We start from the raw sequence: 15,584 nt of genomic DNA, 5'->3' as shown, positions 1-15,584 counted from the left end.
TTTATATTGATGACGTATTTTGATTATGTATTTCCATGATTTATTTTAATGTTATTTCGATGAGTTTTTTTTGATGACATTTTTTTGATTACCTTTTATTTTGAAGACATTTTATTTTGACGTCCTTTTATATTGATGACGTTTTATTTTGACGACATATTTTCATGTTCATGATGAGGTATTTTGATGACATTTTATTTTGATGAGGTATATTGATGTTATCGTGTGTGTGTGTGTGTGTGTGTGTGTGTGTGTGTGTGTGTGTGCAGCACTGAAGCTGCCAGTGGGTAAAAGCAGTGTGATGCATTTAGTGGCCAGAGAGACGCTGCCTGAGCCCAACTCCCAAGGTAACTAACACACGCCTCCTCCATCCTCTAGCTCCGCCTCCTCCATCCTTTACACACTTGCCATGTCAGCATGTACACCACTTCCTTATAAGGCATCAGACTTCTCACTTTGTCATCGACATAAAGTGTGGTGTCGGCGCCGTATGTCTGCATAAAGTGTGGTGTCTGTATATAAGGCATGCTAATGAGCAGGTTGTGCATATAAAGTGTGATGTTTGTGTGTCCAGGTCAGAGGAACAGGGAGAAGACCGGGGAGAGTAACTGCTGTGTCATCCTGTAAATAAACACCTTTTAGCCCCGCCCCCCTCATACACACACACATAAGCTGTAGCCAATTATTACTTAGTAAATGGCTGTTAGTTGGTTGTCATAGCAACGATGCCTTCCTTTTCATTCTTTAAGCTCACACTTCAAACGACTGATTGGATGACACACACACACACACACTCACACACACACCTGCCGCCATCTTGTTGCCAAACACAGTGACAAAAGGTTTTTGAGCGTTGTTGGAAGCCCCGCCCCCCTCACTTGGCCACTCCCCCCCTCAGCTGTGTCACATGACAACTGGCATTCAGTGTTGTTGACTAATATTTTATAATGATGATGATGATGATGATGTGTGTGCAGATAGATGAATAAACTCTATTAAAACATTTGAAAAAAGATGTTTGCTTTCATATTTGACACAAACATCCGGCGTGTCGCCCGGAACTTTCTAGATCCGGGGTCCCCAAACTCCGGCCCGTGATAAGACCCAAGTAAAAAAAATAAAAATGACTTTTTATTATTTTTTTTTTAAACTATCCTTTCTGATAAATTTTCTACTGCCTGTTACTCTCGGTGTCTGTTTTTTTTTTTCAAAAGAAGGGCCTAAAACAAACAAAACATAAACAACAATAAAACTTAAAATTGACGGATATTTCTGAAATTGATCTCGAGATTATTGTGCTAAAAGTAAACAGTAAAAAAAATGTTTAATTTATTTTTTAACACTTTAATAAATAGGTCACTTTTGGATCCCCGATTATTTTAGTGTGATTTGTTTTTAAGTGTCATAGCTCAAAAAATGATAATGAATCAAAATCAATGTCATTTTGAATTATTGACGTCACATTAAATATTCCACTTTGAGATATTTTGGGGGGAAAATGTTGCATATTTTGTGTTTTACCATATAAAAAAACTGAGCTATTTTTTTTAAAGAAGGGCCTAAAACAAACAAAACATAAACAACAATAAAACTTAAAATTGACAGATATATCTGAAGTTGATCTCGAGATTATTGTGCTAAAAGTAAACAGTAAAAAAAATGTTTAATTTATTTTTTAACACTTTAATAGATAGGTCACTTTTGGATCCCCAATTATTTTAGTGTGATTTTTTTTTAAGTGTCATTGCTCAAAAAATAATAATGAATCAAAATCAATGTCATTTTGAATTATTGACGTCACATTAAATATTCCACTTTGAGATATTTTGGGGGGAAAATGTTGCATATTTTGTGTTTTACCATATAAAAAAACTGAGCTATTTTTTAAAAGAAGGGCCTAAAACAAACAAACAACACATAAACAACAATAAAACTTAAAATTGACGGATATATCTGAAGTTGATCTCGAGATTATTGTGCTAAAAGTAAACAGTAAAAAAAATGTATAATTTATTTTTTAACACTTTAATAAATAGGACACTTTTGGATCCCCGATTATTTTAGTGTGATTTGTTTTTAAGTGTCATAGCTCAAAAAATAATAATGAATCAAAATCAATGCCATTTTGAATTATTGACCTATTCAAGAATTTGCCATGTTATTGAATATTCAACATTATTACACGTACGTAGGATTAACCGAAGGAGCGTTTAAAACCAGATGGAATAATCACAAGGCCTCCTTTAGAAACCAGACTTTGCGGAATTCTACAGAACTCAGCAAGCACATTTGGAACCTCAAAGACAATAATGTTGAATATTCAATAACATGGCGAATTCTTGCATCCAGCACACCTTACAACAGTGGTAATAAAAAATGCAACCTATGCTTAAAAGAGAAACTGTTTATTATATATCACCCAGACCTGTCATCCCTCAACAAGCGCAGTGAAATCATATCAACATTCCGCCACAGACGGACAGACAAAAGATGTCAAAGTGCGTCTTTGCGACGTGTTGCTAACAATCAGCTGATGTGTCACATGACCACACATTTCCAAAACAAGCAGAAAGTCCTGGACACCACTGCCGTGACGCGACATGCAGGAAACACTAACCTGACCTCATGCTTGACTCAAGAAAATCATACACAGTAGAAAGTGATGACGAACAAAAAATAGAAACAGTCACCAAAATCCGTGTTAGATACACAAGAGTATTGCAGTAAGTACATGTTGAGTACATGTTAGGTACACAAGAGTATTGCAGTAAGTACATGTTGAGTACATGTTAGGTACACAAGAGTATTGCAGTAAGTACATGTTGAGTACATGTTAGATACACAAGAGTACTGCAGTAAGTACAACAAGTTGAGACATGTTCTTAAAGCGGAGTTTGTCATGAAGCCGATAACTTGTTTGCTTATGCTGCCATCTTGTGGCGACAACCTGTAACAGCAACACCACCACAATACACACACTCTTCCCGCTTATATATATATATATATATATATATATATATATATATATATATATATATATATATATATATATATATATATATATATATATGTATATAGATATGTGTGTGTTTACATATATATATGTATATATATATATGTAAATATGTGTATATATACACATATCAAGTCAAGTCAGCTTTATTTGTCAATCTCTTTACATGTAAAGACATACAAAGGAATCGAAATGTTTATAAATATAAATATATACATATATAAATGTATATATGTGTATATATACATAAATATATATGTATACATATCTAAGATATACACATATATATCTATATATACACATATATCTGTACATACATACATACATACATACATATATATATATATATATATATATATATATGTATATATATATATATATATATATATATATATATATATATACACATATATATATATATATATATATATATATATATATATACATACATATATATACATACATATATGTGTATATATATATACATACAAAGGATTTTTTTTCAATTGTTGCTGTTTTTACTAATCGCCCTTTTTCCTCATACATTGAACTTCTTTATTATCGCAACATTTTGATCTTTTTTTGTATTCTTATATTCAAACTTTTTTCCTCTTAAAAACTCTTTTTTTGTTGCTGTTTTTAATCTTTTTTCCTCATACATTAAACGTTTTTATTGTCACAAAAGTTAGATTTTTTTTTCAATCTTATATTCAAACTTTTTCCCCTCAGTATTGCACTTCATTCTCTTAGAAGCCTTTTTTTGTTGCTGTTTTTAATAATCATGTTTTGCCTCATACATTGAACCTCTTTATTGTCGCAACAGTTTGATCTTTTTTTAATTATCTTATATTTAAACTTTTTTCCTCCTAATATTGTGACTTCATTCTCTTAAAAGCTCTTTTTTTTGCTGTTTTTATTAATCATCTTTTTTCTTCACACATTTAACCTTTTTATTGTCGCAACAGTTTGATCTTTTTATTCAAATCTTATATTAAAACCTTTTTCCTTTAATATTGTCTCACTTTATTCTCTTGAAGGGTATTTTTTAATTGTTGCTCTTTTTAGTAATATTTTTTTTCCTTACATTGAACCTCTTTATTGTCACAACAGTTTGATATTTTTTTATAATAGTTTCAAACTTTTTTCCTCCTAATATTGTCACTTTATTCTCTTAAAAGCTCTTCTTTTTTTCCTTTTTTGTTGTTGCTGTTTTTAGTAACCATCTTTTTTCCTGATACATTTAACCTCTTTATTGTAGAAGCATTTAAAAAAATGTAAATGTAAAAATGTCAAACTTTTTCCTTCCAATATTACACTTAATTCTCTGAGAAGCTCTTTTTTTGTTGCTGTTTTTAATAATCATGTTTTCCCTCATATATTGAACCTCTTTATTGTTGCAACAGTTTGATCTTTTTTTATCTTATATTCAAACTTTTTTCCTCCTAATATTGTGACATTATTCTCTTATAAGCTCATTTTTTTAATGTTTGCTGTTTTTAGTAACCATCTTTTTTCCTCATTCATTTAACCTCTTTATTGTTGCAACATTTTGATCTTTTTAGAAAAAATCATATATTAAAACTTTTTTTTCTGTAATATTGTTACTTTACTCTCTTAAAAAGGTATTTTTTAAATTGTTGCTGTTTTTAGTAATCATCTTTTTCCCCTCATACATTGAACCTCTTTATTGTTGCAGCAGTTTGATCTTTTTTTAATCTTATATTTAAACATTTTTCCTCCTCTTAATAGCTGTTATTTTTCATTTTTGCTGTTTTTATTCTTTTTTCCTCATACATTGAACCTCTTTATTGCCGCAACAGTTTGATTTTTTTTTTTTAAATCTTATATTAAAACTTTTTTCCTTTAATATTGTCACTTTATTCTCTTGAAGGGTATTTTTTTAATTGTTGCTCTTTTTAGTAATATTTTTTTTCCTTACATTGAACCTCCTTATTGTTGCAACATTTTAAAAAATGTATCTTGTATTGAAACTTTTTTTCTTTAATATTGTCACTTTATTCTCTTGAAGGGTATTTTTTAATGTTTGCTCTTTTTAGTAATAATTTTTTTCCCTTACATTAAACCTCTTTATTGTTGCAACATTTCAAAAAAATGTATCTTATATTGAAACTTTTTTTCCTTTAATATTGTCACTTTATTCTCTTGAAGGGTATTTTTTAATTGTTGCTCTTTTTAGTAATAATTTTTTTTCCCTTACATTGAACCTCTTTATTGTTGCAACATTTAAAAAAATGTATCTTGTATTGAAACTTTTTTTTCTTTAATATTGTCACTTTATTCTCTTGAAGGGTATTTTTTAATTGTTGCTCTTTTTAGTAATATTTTTTTTCCCTTACATTGAACCTCTTTATTGTTGCAACATTTAAAAAAATGTATCTTATATTGAAACTTTTTTTTCTTTAATATTGTCACTTTATTCTCTTGAAGGGTATTTTTTAATTGTTGCTCTTTTTAGTAATATTTTTTTTTCCTTACATTGAACCTCTTTATTGTTGCAACATTTAAAAAAATGTATCTTATATTGAAACTTTTTTTTCTTTAATATTGTCACTTTATTCTCTTGAAGGGTATTTTTTAATTGTTGCTCTTTTTAGTAATATTTTTTTTCCTTACATTGAACCTCTTTATTGTTGCAACATTTTGAAAAATGTATCTCATATTGAAATATATATATATTTTTTCTTTAATATTGTCACTTTATTCTCTTAAAGGGTATTTTTAATTGCTGCTGTTTTTATTAATATTTTTCCCTCATACATTAAACCTCTTTATTGTTGGAAGTTTGCTCTTTTTTTAAACTTTATATTCAAACTTTTCCCCCCCAAACCTGAAACTTTATTCTTGGTGTGATTGTTTCTGAAAATATGAATAATTAACGTACAAAATAGAATCTTTTTTTCCAACCAAATGTCAACATTACACTTAAAAAGATGACTTTTTTCTCCTTACTCCTCTAAAATTAGACTTTGTTCTCTTTTAAAACTCAACATCTTAATGTTCTGACGTCCATCCATCCATTTACTACCATTTGTCCCTCTCCTAATTGTTCCACTTGGTTCTGCTAAACTCTTTTTACACCATTTTTTATTGTTTAGGACATTCTAAAGGAGTCAAAAGTGTTGATTCAAATAGGAATGGAACAATAATAAACAAGTCTGACAACAACAACGAGTTCAAACTTTTAGTGTGACGTGTGGAAGTTACAAAACAACAAAGTGTGTGTGTGTGTGTGTGTGTGTGTGTGTGTGTGTGTGTCACCTGAGGGTCAATTAGCGAGCCCTGAGGGTCAATTAGCGAGGTAAAAAAACAAGAGTAGTCTCAGGTGAGTGAAGTTGACACAAATGTGGTCCCTGGACTCCACTTGTTTGTTTTGCCATTGGAAGGAAGGAAGGAAGGAAGGAAGGAAGGAAGGGACTGAAAGTCTCCCTCTTCACTACAACTTTGGGATTTGTTTTGCTGAGAAGCAAAAAGTTATTGTACAAAAAGTTGTCAGGTTGTGTAAATGGTGAATAAAACGAGGAATACAACAAATCCTTTTCAATTTATATTCAATTGAATAGACTGCAAAAACAAGATATGTAAAACTTTCTTATTTTTCGCAAATAATCACTAACTTAGAATTTAATGGCAGCAACACATGGCAAAAAAAGGCATTTTTTACCAGTGTGTTACATGGCCTTTCCTTTTAACAACACTCAGTGCAGCTCTGGGATATTCATGTTAAATAATGTTCATTAAATATTCTTGTCAAATACTATTATGTTTAATATTCGTGTTAAATACTGTTTATTAAATATTCCTGTCAAATACTATTATGTTTAATATTCATGTTAAATAATGTTTATTAAATATTCATGTCAAATACTATTATGTTTAATATTCATGTTAAATAATGTTTATTAAATATTCATGTCAAATACTATTATGTTTAATATGCATGTTAAATAATGTTTATTAAATATTCATGTCAAATACTAATATGTATGTTTAATATTCATGTTGCACACAAATGTCTATGAAATTATTCGATTTAAAAAGTAATCCTAATGTTAAAAAATTCATATTAAATACTAGGGTTTGATAAATATTATTGTAAAATAATCATGTGGGCTCAATGTTGTTAAATACTATTATTCATGTTTAATATTCCCCTTAAAGAAAATATATTAAAGATGTTTATTAAATATTCATTCTAATGAATGTACTAATGTTTATGTTCAATATTCATGTTAAATACAAATGTTTATTTTCAATATCCATTTTAAATACTAATGTTTAAGTTAAATACTAATGTTTATATTCAATATTCATGTAAAATACTAATGTTCATGTTTAACATTAATGTTCAATACTAATGTTCATTTTAAATACCAATGTTTATGTTCAATATTCATGTTAAATACTAATATTCATGTTATATACTAATGTTTATGTTCAATATTTATGTTAAATACTAATGTTCATGTTCAATACTAATGTCCATGTTAAATACCAATATTCATCTTAAATATTGTTTATGTTCAATATTCATGTAGAATACTAATGGTCATGTTTAATATTCATGTTCATGTTAAATACCAATGATTATGTTCAATATTCATGTTAAAACCAATGTTTTTGTTCAATATTTATGTTAAATACTAATGTTTATGTTCAATACTCATGTTAAATACAAATGTTCTTGTTCAATACTAATGTGCATGTTAATTACTAATGTTTATGTTCAATATTCATGTTAAATACAAATATTTTCAATATCCATTTTAAATACTAATGTTTAAGTTAAATACTAATGTTTATATTCAATATTCATGTAAAATACTAATGTTCATGTTTAACATTAATGTTCAATACTAATGTTCATTTTAAATACCAATGTTTATGTTCAATATTCATGTTAAATACTAATATTCATGTTATATAATAATGTTTATGTTCAATATTAATGTTAAATACTAATGTTCATGTTCAATACTAATGTCCATGTTGAATACCAATATCCATTTTAAATATTGTTTATGTTCAATATTCATGTAAAATACTACTGTTCATGTTTAATATTCATGTTCATGTTAAATACCAATGATTATGTTCAACATTCACGTTAAAACCAATGTTTTTGTTCAATATTTATGTTAAATACTAATGTTTATGTTCAATACTCATGTTAAATACTAATGTTCTTGTCCAATACTAATGTTCATGTTAATTACTAATGTTTATGTTCAATATTCATGTTAAATACAAATGTTTATGTTCAATATCCATTTTAAATACTAATGTTTAAGTTAAATACTAATGTTTATGTTCAATACCAATGTTTAAGGTAAATACTAATATTTGAGTTAAATACTAATGTGTATGTTCAATATTTATGTTGAATACTAATGTTTATGTTCAATATTCCTGTTTAATACCAATGTTTATGTTCATTATTCATGTTTAATACCAATGTTTATGTTCAATATTCATGTTTAATACTAATGTTGAAGTTAAACACTAATGTTTATGATCAATATCCATACTAAATACTAATGTTTAAGTTTATGTTGTTGTTCCTCCTGGACATGTCTAATATCATGTTGTTCCTCCTGGGAATGTTTGATATCATGTTGTTCCTCCTGGGAATGTCTAATATCTAATAGAATTAGTGGGCAGCCCAGGAGCATCCTCCCAATAGTAAACTACTACTACCAATACTACTACTACTACTACCAATGCTACTACTACTACCACCACTACTACTACTACTACTACTACTACTACTACTACTACCACAATATTGAAAAAGTTGATTAATCGAGCTACCATTGGTATTATTGTGCTACGATTAATCGTTCAAGTGTAACTAATACGACTTTATAACATTCGCACCGCAAAAGGAAGGTAAAACCAGATAAATAGAAGCTAAAAATGATAAAGGGTCAATAGAAGGTAAAATAAGGTAAATTAAGTTAATTAAAGGTGAAAGGTGGAAAATAAAGTAAATGGAAGGTAAAATAAGGTTGACAGAGGGTAAACGAAGGTAAATTAAAAAAAGGGATATACTAGATGGTAAATTGGGGTAAGAAAAGTAAATGAGGGTAGAATGTAAAAGAAGGTAAATTAAAGGTGAATACCAGAGGGTAAAAGAAGGTAAATGGGGGTAAGAAAGGTAAATGAAGGTAGAATGTAAAAGAAGGGAAATAAAAATGGGAAATACTAGAGGGTAAAAGAAGGTAAATTGGGGTAAGAAAGGTAAATGAAGGTAGAATGTAAAAGAAGGTAAATAAAAAGGTAAATACTAGAGGGTAAAAGGAGGTAAATAGGGGTAAGAAAGGTAAATCAAGGTAGAATGTAAAAGAAGGTAAATAAAAAGGTAAATACGAGAGGGTAAAAGAAGGTAGGGGTAAAAAAGGTAGAATGTAATAGAAGGTAAATCGAGGGTAACAAAAAGGTGAAAGAGGGTTGAGGGTAAAAGAAGGAAAATAGAGGGTAAAAATGTAAATAAAAGGTAAAAGAAGGTAAATAAAATTAAGAAAAAGGAATACAGAAGGTAAAACAAGGTAAATAGAAGGTAAAACAAGGTAAATAGAAGGTAATGAAGGTTAAACAAAGGACAACAGAAGGTAAAACAAGGTAAATAGAAGGTAATGAAGGTTAAACAAAGGACAACATAAGGTAAAACAAGTTAAACAGAAGGTAATGAAGATTAAAAAAGGACAACAGAAGGTAAAACAAGTTAAATAGAAGGTAATGAAGGTTAAAAAAAGGAATACAGAAGGTAAAACAAGTTAAATAGAAGGTAATGAAGGTTTAAATAAAGGAATACAGAAGGTAAAACAAGGTAAACAGAAGGTAATGAAGGTTAAAAAAAAGGACAACAGAAGGTAAAACAAGGTAAACAGAAGGTAATGAAGGTTAAAAAAAAGGACAACAGAAGGTAAAACAAGTTAAATAGAAGGTAATGAAGGTTAAAAAAAGGAATACAGAAGGTAAAACAAGGTAAACAGAAGGTAATGAAGGTTAAAAAAAAGGACAACAGAAGGTAAAACAAGGTAAATAGAAGGTAATGAAGGTTAAAAAAAAGGAATACAGAAGGTAAAACAAGGTAAATAGAAGGTAATGAAGGTTAAAAAAAAGGAATACAGCAGGTAAAACAAGTTAAATAGAAGGTAATGAAGGTTAAAAAAAGGACAACAGAAGGTAAAACAAGGTAAATAGAAGGTAATGAAGGTTAAAAAAAGGAATAAAGAAGCTAAAACAAGGTAAAAAGAAGGTAATGAAGGTTAAAAAAAGGACAACAGAAGGTAAAACAAGGTAAATAGAAGGTAATGAAGGTTAAACAAAGGACAACAGAAGGTAAAACAAGGTAAATAGAAGGTAATGAAGGTTAAACAAAGGACAACATAAGGTAAAACAAGTTAAACAGAAGGTAATGAAGATTAAAAAAGGACAACAGAAGGTAAAACAAGTTAAATAGAAGGTAATGAAGGTTAAAAAAAGGAATATAGAAGGTAAAACAAGTTAAATAGAAGGTAATGAAGGTTTAAAAAAAGGAATACAGAAGGTAAAACAAGGTAAATAGAAGGTAATGAAGGTTAAACAAAGGACAACAGAAGGTAAAACAAGGTAAATAGAAGGTAATGAAGGTTAAACAAAGGACAACATAAGGTAAAACAAGTTAAACAGAAGGTAATGAAGATTAAAAAAGGACAACAGAAGGTAAAACAAGTTAAATAGAAGGTAATGAAGGTTAAAAAAAGGAATACAGAAGGTAAAACAAGTTAAATAGAAGGTAATGAAGGTTTAAAAAAAGGAATACAGAAGGTAAAACAAGGTAAACAGAAGGTAATGAAGGTTAAAAAAAAGGACAACAGAAGGTAAAACAAGGTAAACAGAAGGTAATGAAGGTTAAAAAAAAGGACAACAGAAGGTAAAACAAGTTAAATAGAAGGTAATGAAGGTTAAAAAAAGGAATACAGAAGGTAAAACAAGGTAAACAGAAGGTAATGAAGGTTAAAAAAAAGGACAACAGAAGGTAAAACAAGGTAAATAGAAGGTAATGAAGGTTAAAAAAAAGGACAACAGAAGGTAAAACAAGGTAAATAGAAGGTAATGAAGGTTAAACAAAGGACAACATAAGGTAAAACAAGTTAAACAGAAGGTAATGAAGATTAAAAAAGGACAACAGAAGGTAAAACAAGTTAAATAGAAGGTAATGAAGGTTAAAAAAAGGAATACAGAAGGTAAAACAAGTTAAATAGAAGGTAATGAAGGTTTAAAAAAAGGAATACAGAAGGTAAAACAAGGTAAACAGAAGGTAATGAAGGTTAAAAAAAAGGACAACAGAAGGTAAAACAAGTTAAATAGAAGGTAATGAAGGTTAAAAAAAGGAATACAGAAGGTAAAACAAGTTAAATAGAAGGTAATGAAGGTTTAAAAAAAGGAATACAGAAGGTAAAACAAGGTAAACAGAAGGTAATGAAGGTTAAAAAAAAGGACAACAGAAGGTAAAACAAGGTAAACAGAAGGTAATGAAGGTTAAAAAAAAGGACAACAGAAGGTAAAACAAGTTAAATAGAAGGTAATGAAGGTTAAAAAAAGGAATACAGAAGGTAAAACAAGGTAAACAGAAGGTAATGAAGGTTAAAAAAAAGGACAACAGAAGGTAAAACAAGGTAAATAGAAGGTAATGAAGGTTAAAAAAAAGGACAACAGAAGGTAAAACAAGGTAAATAGAAGGTAATGAAGGTTAAAAAAAAGGAATACAGCAGGTAAAACAAGTTAAATAGAAGGTAATGAAGGTTAAAAAAAGGACAACAGAAGGTAAAACAAGGTAAATAGAAGGTAATGAAGGTTAAAAAAAGGAATAAAGAAGCTAAAACAAGGTAAAAAGAAGGTAATGAAGGTTAAAAAAAGGACAACAGAAGGTAAATAGAACGTAATGAAGGTTAAACAAAGGACAACAGAAGGTAAAACAAGTTAAATAGAAGGTAATGAAGGTTAAAAAAAAGGACAACAGAAGGTAAAACAAGTTAAATAGAAGGTAATGAAGGTTAAAAAAAGGACAACAGAAGGTAAAACAAGTTAAATAGAAGGTAATAAGGTTAAAAAAAGGGCAACAGAAGGTAAAACAAGGTAAATAGAAGGTAATGAAGGTTAAAAAAAGGACAACAGAAGGTAAAACAAGGTAAACAACTATAAAGGTTAAAAAAGGAATAACAGATAAAAGAAGGTAAATAGAAGGTAAGTACAAACATATTTATGTCAAATGTTTTCACTGTAATATGAACTGAGGCCATAAAGTGTGTTTTATCCCATCAACCAAACCAGCTAATCAGTAGATTACTCCACTACTAAAATAATGGATAGCTGCAGTCGTAGCTGTGTCAGAACAAGAACACTATTGAGTTTTTATTAATAAATTCATTTCAAATATATATATATATATATATATATATATTTTGACTGTTGGGGCTTCATTATTTATGTTGGAACAAGAACACTATTGGTTTTGAATGAATGCAGTTCAGTAAGTCACAGTGTTAAAACAAGAACACTATTGGTTTTGAATGAATTAATACATTTAAAAATACATATATTTTGACTGTTGGAGCTTCATTATTTATGTTGGAACAAGAACATTATTAGTTTTGATTAATTATTTATGTTGGAACAAGAACATTATTAGTTTTGAATGAATGCTGTTCAGTAAGTCACGGTGTTAAAACAAGAACACTATTGGTTTTGAATGAATTAATACATTTAAAAATATATATATTTTGACGGTTGGGGTTTCATTATTTATGTTGGAACAAGAACACTTTTGGTTTTGAATGAATTAATACATTTAAAATTACATATATTTTGACTGTTGGGTCTTCATTATTTATGTTGGAACAAGAACACTATTGGTTTTGAATGAATGCTGTTCAGAAAGAAGTTAAAAAAGAAAGACGTTAAAAGAAGAACACTACTGGTTTTGAAGCCTGCCTGAGGGGTGAGAGGTCATGTTTGTGTTGTGCCAGCGGTCGCCATGGTGACGCGTACCCCGGGAGCCGACAGGTTGTTTGTTTCCCCCCGAGTGGGCGTGGCCAAGAAGGAGCAGGTCACAGGGAGGCCTCTTATTGGCCGGCGAGGCCACAGAGGCCGGGGGACATGAGCCTGTTCAACCCCGCCGCCGACGAGAACGTGTCGCTGGTGCGCCCCGACTACTTCGTCATCAGCGGGCTGTCGGGCGTCCGCCACATCCAGCTCTACTACGTCTTCCTCTTCCTGCTCTACCTGCTCTCGCTGCTGGGCAACGGCGCCGTCATGGCCGTCATCTGCCTGGACCGGGGGCTGCGCACGCCCAAGTACGTGGCGGTCTTCAACCTGGCCCTGGTGGACCTGCTGGGCAGCTCGGCGCTGGTGCCCAAGCTGCTGGACATCTTCCTGCTGGGCCACCGCCGCATCGCGTACGGCGAGTGCCTGGCGTTCCTCTTCTTCTGCTACACCTGCCTGTGCATGCAGTCCTTCAACCTGCTGGCGCTGGCCTACGACCGCCTGCTGGCCATCACCTTCCCGCTGCACTACCAGGTGCGCATGACCCACCGCCTCATGCGGACGCTCATCGCCGCCTCCTGGCTGCTGACGGTGGTGCTGGTGCTGGTGGCGGTGGGCCTGCTGACCCGGCTGTCCTTCTGCCGCTCGCTGGTCATCAACAGCTACTTCTGCGACCACGGCCAGATGTACCGGCTGGCGTGCAACAGCCACTTCCCCAGCTACATGGTCAGCTGCGTCTACCCCGTGGTGATCTTCTGGCTGCCGCTGGCCTTCATCCTGCTCAGCTACGTCTCCATCGGCTGCGCCCTGGCCAAGGTGGCCTCCGCGCCGGAGCGCCTGAAGGCCTTCAAGACCTGCGTGGCGCACCTGTCGCTGGTGGCCATCTACTTCGTGCCGATGCTGGTCACCTTCACGCTCATGGAGAACATCCACCCCCACGCCAGGATCATCAACCTGTCGCTCACCTCCGTCTTCCCGCCCGCCTTCAACCCCATCATCTACACGCTGCAGACGCAGGAGATCAAGGAGTCGCTCAAGAAGCTGCTCGCCGGACGCCGCCGGGGCAAGGTGGCCGTCGGCAGGCACGCCGACGTCTGCTGAGCAAAATGTCGCTTTGCTCCGCCAGATTTTTACGCTTCAAAAAATGCCAAATTCTAACAGAGCTAACTGAATTTCTCCTGTTCCATTTTGGGACACCTATCATCTATCTCGAAAGTATATTAAAGTTTCATGATTGCAGGCAATACCTTGTGATTATTATCACATTTTAATCTTGACTCCATGACAGGACAAGCAGATGAAGAACTGTCTCTTATTTTAGGACGCTTTCAAAACTAACTTTATGATTTTTTTAATATGAAAAAGAAAAAGTACAACAAAATAAGCTTGAAATCAGACACTGTTAGGCACAAAAGTGCTTTGCTCCACTAGGTTTTATGCTTTCAAAAATGGCAGCGGAATTTTCCAGTCCAAATTCTAACAAAGCTTGCTGAATTTTCTGGGGTTCCATTTTGGGACACCTATCATCTATCTCGAAAGTATATTACAGTTGAATGATTGCAGGCGATACCTTATGATTATTATCACATTTTAATTTTGACTCCATGACAGGACAAGCAGATGAAGAACTGTCTCTTATTTCGGGATGCTTTCAAAACTAACTTTATGATTTTTTTTAATATGAAAAAGAAAAGGTACAACAAAATAAGCTTGAAATCAGACACTGTTAGGCACAAAAGTGCTTTGCTCCGCTAGATTTTACGCTTTCAAAAATGGCAGCGGAATTTTCCAGTCCAAATTCTAACAGAGCTAACTGAATTTCTGGGGTTCCATTTTGGGACACCTATCATCTATCTCTAAAGTATATCAAATATTTATGTTTGCAGGCGATACTTTACGATTATTATCACATTCTAATATTGACTCCTTAATAATAGAAAAAATATTTTTACAGTAAAATCTGACCTTTGTTTAAACACAATAAACGAAAATCTGAAATATGGCACTGAAAATGCTCTAAAATGGCTACATATATAACTTTATGAAAAGACAACATTACATTTTTACTCATAATCCAAATTCTATCATCTATCTCTAAAGTATATCAAATATTTATGTTTGCAGGTGATACCTTATGATTATTATCACATTTTAATCTTGACTCCTTGACAGGACAAGCAGATGAAGGACTGTCTCTTATTTCGGGATACTTTGAAAACTAAATTGATGATTTTTTTAATATGAAAAAGAAAAGGTACAACAAAATAAGCTTGAAATCAGACACTGTTAGGAACAAAAGTGCTTTGCTCCGCTAGATTTTACGCTTTCAAAAATTGCAGCGGAATTTTCCAGTCCAAATTCTAACAGAGCTAACTTAATTTCTGGGGTTCCATTTTGGGACACCTATCATCTATCTCGAAAGTATATTAAAGTTTCATGATTGCAGGCGATACCTTATGATTATTATCACATTTTAATCTAGACTCTTTGACAGGACAAGCAGATGAAGAACTGTCTCTTATTT

General features: G+C 31.8%; 2 protein-coding genes across 2 annotated transcripts in view; both read left to right on the top strand.

Moving 5' to 3' along the window:
• The window catches only part of ubl3a (ubiquitin-like 3a), a 39,648-nt gene extending 38,635 nt beyond the window's left edge, over positions 1-1,013 (top strand). The window contains exons 4-5 of the mRNA XM_061896772.1: positions 270-347; positions 575-1,013. Coding sequence (XP_061752756.1) covers positions 270-347; positions 575-627 — 131 coding nt within the window. The 3' untranslated portion in view covers positions 628-1,013. The remainder of the gene's footprint in view (positions 1-269; positions 348-574) is intronic.
• A 12,048-nt stretch (positions 1,014-13,061) lies between these two features.
• On the top strand, positions 13,062-14,805 carry LOC133550758 (olfactory receptor 1E16-like). The gene has a single exon (XM_061896766.1). The coding sequence runs from the start codon at positions 13,175-13,177 to the stop codon at positions 14,159-14,161; it is 987 nt and encodes a 328-aa protein (XP_061752750.1). The 5' UTR covers positions 13,062-13,174; the 3' UTR covers positions 14,162-14,805.
• Positions 14,806-15,584: the final 779 nt, after the last annotated feature.

This window comes from Nerophis ophidion, linkage group LG04, assembly GCF_033978795.1.
Source record: "Nerophis ophidion isolate RoL-2023_Sa linkage group LG04, RoL_Noph_v1.0, whole genome shotgun sequence".
NCBI lineage: Eukaryota > Metazoa > Chordata > Actinopteri > Syngnathiformes > Syngnathidae > Nerophis > Nerophis ophidion.
This window is presented reverse-complemented; position numbering and strand designations above follow the sequence as displayed.